This window comes from Monopterus albus, unplaced genomic scaffold (assembly GCF_001952655.1).
Source record: "Monopterus albus unplaced genomic scaffold, M_albus_1.0 scaffold230.1, whole genome shotgun sequence".
In the NCBI taxonomy this organism is placed as follows: Eukaryota; Metazoa; Chordata; class Actinopteri; order Synbranchiformes; family Synbranchidae; genus Monopterus; species Monopterus albus.
The window spans coordinates 138,343-143,204 of NW_018128110.1; the positions used below are offsets into that span (position 1 = coordinate 138,343).

General features: G+C 41.6%; 1 protein-coding gene across 8 annotated transcripts in view; it reads left to right on the forward strand.

Annotated features, from left to right (window-relative positions):
* nlgn1 (neuroligin 1) overlaps window positions 1–4,862 on the forward strand; it is a 586,564-nt gene that overhangs the window by 54,855 nt on the left and 526,847 nt on the right. For 4 of the 8 annotated variants that reach the window (XM_020620000.1, XM_020620001.1, XM_020620003.1 and 1 more), the window contains exons 2-3: window positions 264–1,325; window positions 2,099–2,158. In XM_020620000.1, the coding sequence (XP_020475656.1) occupies window positions 797–1,325; window positions 2,099–2,158 (589 nt within the window). In that variant the 5' untranslated portion in view covers window positions 264–796. The remainder of the gene's footprint in view (window positions 1–263; window positions 1,326–2,098; window positions 2,159–4,862) is intronic. The other 4 variants (XM_020620002.1, XM_020620004.1, XM_020620006.1 and 1 more) reach the window with 1 other exon arrangement.

The window sequence follows — 4,862 nt, forward strand, 5'->3', positions numbered from 1 at the left end:
GTTCAAACTTACCAAGTACGGGAGTTCAAACTTGGCATTCTAGGTATTGAAAAATGCCCCTTGTGTGTTGAGCTGCTGAGTAAAAATATTCCTCTTTAACTGATTGATATTTTTGCATTATACTCAGGGGTTAAATTGCTCTTGCGCTCAGCTGTGTCTCTTTCAGTATCATTGTGCTGCCAAGTATTCAAGGATATTGAACTGAGAATATTATTATCTCTCTTTGCATGCATGCTAATTGTTGCTTTGTTTCTGTGTTGCAGGGGACAGACTTTCGACCAGACACAACTACTCCAGATATATCCATTACAGCCATTGCAGCACTGCTCCTCCTTCTGCTCCTGTACATGGCAATCTACTCACCTCACAGTGGTGGAAACCATTAAACTAACTGGTGTGTCTACCTGCTGTGAAGGGGCGCATAAAGATGATATTTCTACCGTTTTCTTCTTCATTGCAGTGGTTGTTGGCATGACCTTTGTGAGACATATTATCCATGTTGTGAGGAATATTTCTTCAATTTTCTTCACCAAGCTGGGTGAATCTGATGGCTGCTACATTTTCACTGGATGGTTTTCACTGCCTGGATTTTAAAAAGGATTATTAGAAACCACAGTTCTCATTCACTTCGGAGTTACCCACTCGCTTATGCTTGTGTGTGAATGTGAAGTTAGTGTGACTGTGTGTTTGTGTTTGCATCTGCATGGTGTAAGTGAGAGACAGAAAACAAGGAATTTTCACTCAGAAAGGACAAGAGAGGATACAACAAACAAGTTAAAAACGAGGAGTAGCAGCAATGTCCCACTGGAGGCACAATTCAAGGACTGGATGTCGACTACTTCAGAGCAGGAGCAGGATGATGGGATATATTAAGCTTGAAGCTTCCTTAAATGCCAGGTGGTGGGTGTCCTCTCTAATATGGCTGGGGCTGCTAGTGCTCCAGGTGTGTCTGGCTAGTGTGTCGGCTGAGAAACTTGATGAGAACGACCCAGTGGTGACCACTGCCAATGGCAAGCTGCGCGGCGTTAAGAAGGAGCTCAATAATGAAATCCTGGGTCCTGTCGTGCAGTTTCTGGGTGTGCCGTATGCCACTCCACCCACTAGCGAGCGCCGCTTTCAACCACCCGAGCCACCAGCATCTTGGCCGGACATCCGCAATGCCACACACTTTGCCCCTGTGTGCCCTCAGAGCATCGTGGAGGGCCGCCTCCCAGATGTGATGCTGCCGGTGTGGTTCACCAACAGCATTGATGTGGTGTCCACATATGTCCAAGACCAGAGCGAGGACTGTCTTTATCTTAACATCTACGTCCCTACTGAGGATGGTGAGTAGGCCTGCAGACCCAGGTTAGGATGGTTGTGGGTACAGTGGGGGTGTGGGAGGTGGGAGCAGAGGAAACTGAACCCACAACCTTCTGGTAGAGAGAAGAGTATGCTGTCAGGCAGTATTTTATCTACGTATGTGAGAGTGCATTTCTGTCTCTGTCCCTGTCTGTCAGTAGAGGAAATGCATGACCTTGTGCATGTTTAATGTGCATGACACTGCTTAGAGTACACAAATGTGTGAGAGTGCTTTTGTGAAAAAGGACAGCTGGAGTGTGTGTCTCTCTGTGTGTGTATGACATCCACTGATGCCCTTTTCATTCCACTCCATATCTGTTGCAATCTTCTTCCATCCTTTATAACTTTTTCTCCTCCACCACCTCCTTGTTACTTCTCTACCTCCTTCCCCTCTGATGCCCAGCTCATCCTTTTGCTCATTGCCTTATTTGTCCTCTTCTACAAATTCCTTCCACTCCTGTCTGTAGCTCATCATAGCCTATTGTGCCCAGCTACAATGGCCACAGTTCATTAAACAAGACAGTCGTTGTCATGATCATCACTGATTGATTTGGCTGACTGGCTGGCCGACTGATAAACTGAATACTGTGCTGATTGAGCTGGTGTGATTCATTCTTTTCCTCTGTCTCTATGTCTGCCTTTCCTGCTTTTCAAAATCTTATTCAGTCAATCAGCTGTGTGTGTGCATGCCAGCTCCTGTGTGCATTGCACGTCAAGGGGCTCCATGTTATTCTTTAGTCTTTTATTCATTTTACAGTCAAAAGAATATCCAAGGAATGTGCCAGGAAACCAGGCAAGAAAATATGTAGACAAGGAGGTATGTATGATTTGAACACAACCTATTATATACAAAACCACAATAAGAAGAAAGTAGGAAGAAAAAGAAGTGTGGAGTACAGCAGAGAGCAATCATGGGATCAAGGTCTACAAATTATTCATGTCTTGGCAACATTTAAGAGACAGGACCTTTTTAAGTGCTACCTGGAAGTGAACTAAGCTTTCAGAGCCAGTTTTCCTCATGAACATACCTAACACAGTTCACAAGTCTGTGAGCAGAGCAGGAAAACCCATTTCTGATTTGTTAGACTTGTTCATATCCTGGAGATAGGAACAATAACATATTTGCTACTGAATCCATGAATTAGCCATGTAATTTGTAGACCTTGTGATGGTGGGCTAATGAAGAGGTTGTGTTGTGCCATACTCTCTGGTTCATTGATGTGTGTTCTCACTGGTCAGCAAGATTGGGAGATTTGATTGGCTGCCAGGTCAGGGGTGAGGTGTGTAGTACTGATGGTTGATGTGTGAGGAGTAGCAGCACATTTTATTAGATCAAATACACATATAGGACAGACACTCAGTGTTGTAGTTGTATGCACTGTTAAACAAGATGAACCCAGGCTGGACCTTAACTGGGTAATCTCCAATAAAACAGAGCAGAGCTGTGTTCACTTTTGGCTTGGGCTACTGTATGAAGCACAGTTTCATCAAGATAATGCTCTCCTCCTCCTCCTCTCTGTGTTTTTCTCTCAGCCTCTCCCACCCTGGATGTGTGAATGTTGTAGTGTGTAGGTATGCTTGTGTGAGAATACAAACATGGGTGTGTACGTGTGTGTGTGTGTGTGTGTGTGTGTGTGCGTGTGAGAGAGAGAGACTGAAAGAGAGAGAGAGATGCTGGCAGTGTCCTTGATAAGGTCCAGGTGTTAATGTCATTGTCTTGGCAGCAGCATTATCACTTAATGTACACTCCCTTTCCTCTTACTACACAGCTGTGTGTACACTCTAACCTTAATGTGCTTCCTTTCCTTTCTCCCGTCCTCAAACATGCTGCACACTGATCCATACACAGAGGATAAACTGGGAGATTATAGAAGTTTACACATTAGTTATAAAACCAAGGCCCAGACAATCTCTTGTGTATTTTTTCTTTCCATTTTATGCAAAAGAGAGATTAGGTAAAAAAAAACTATGCATGTTGCACAAAAAAGAATGGCAAATATGTGGCTTTGTTACACTAGAAGCTGATTTGTTTGGGTTTCTTTCTTTGGGTTCAGATTACTACCAGTTGATTGTGCACTGAACAAAAAATATTTATTCTTGTGAAAGAGAACTATTCTCAAGTTTAATACTCACACTGTTCTTCATTATGAAGTTATCTATATGCTGTAAGCTGTAGGTAAAGTGCACATAGGTTAGCTTTAGATGAATGCACATAGACCATTTTGAATGTATGCAATATGTGCAGTAATTTCTTTAAGTAGGCCATCACTAATATACAGTATATGTGAAATTTACTAGTCCTAAAGAGTCAGTGTCAATAGTTTGCTGGAAGTAATGCTCTTACCTGTGCATTTAAAAACTGTTCTGCCAGAAGATTCAAGTCTTATATTAGCTAATTTGTGCTCAAATTGAAGTTTAATCCAATTATATTAGATTAATAACAAATGAAAGGACCTCAATAAGAGAAATAATGAGTGCAATGTTATATGTTCACAGGGCACTGAATGGTCTTAACCCAATCATTTGAAAATTAATGGAATGGCATGCTATGGCCTTCATGGTCTGCCAGATCCATATTAATCAAACAGGTAAAACTGAAATTTTGGACTAAAGTCAGATAAATATATATCAAAGCTATTTATCTACCCTTAAACCACTATTCCATTTAAGAGACCCTAGAGGCCCATTGGTCAGAATAAAGTCATGAACACTACAAAATCTGAAGCAGTAATTTCAAAGAAGTGTGGTTGTAGCATACTGTATCAGTATGTTATCCAAAGGACCCATGTTGGTATAGTAGTTTTACTTTGTCCTAAAGTGATCTGCCACAGCTCATTATTGTAATAATCCTATAGACACTATCTTCCTCCCAGCGCCAGGCATTCGGTCTCGTGTCAAAGTATTATTCTATCTTGCACCACAAGCAGTGTCCTTCATTCTTGCTAGCATCCACACTGTCAAGATACCCCATACGCTTCTGTCCACCTGGGAGTGTCAGTGTAAATGAGTGGCCTTTGTAGACATGTTTTGGTGCACTTAATATCTTGAGGACAGAATAAGAAGCTGCACCAGTGACCAAAAAAAGCTGGTCTAAGTCAACAGTGAAACCCCTATCAGCCTGTTACTGAACAACAGGAAACTGGACCCCATGATCATACAGAGAGAGAAGAACACAGAAGAACAGAGAATTCTGACCATACTTAAAGTTTAACTAACATTGGCCTAATAAGTATTAACTATATCAAGTTTGCTTTTACTACTGTTAAGGGTTAAACAGCTCAACCTAACATAACAAGTCTATACTAAATCAAGGCTCTAATTACCATAGCTGGCTGATGTGATGCTAATAGAACACATATCACACTAAACCATTTCCCTGCACTCTAGAAACATGCTCACACGCACTATAAGTACTGCATGACCAAACTCTCTACTTTGTAATTTCTAAGTTCTAATTTGCTAACTTTCTATTAATATTTTCTAATTGAACGTATAACACACTGAGAATGAACAGTCATAGA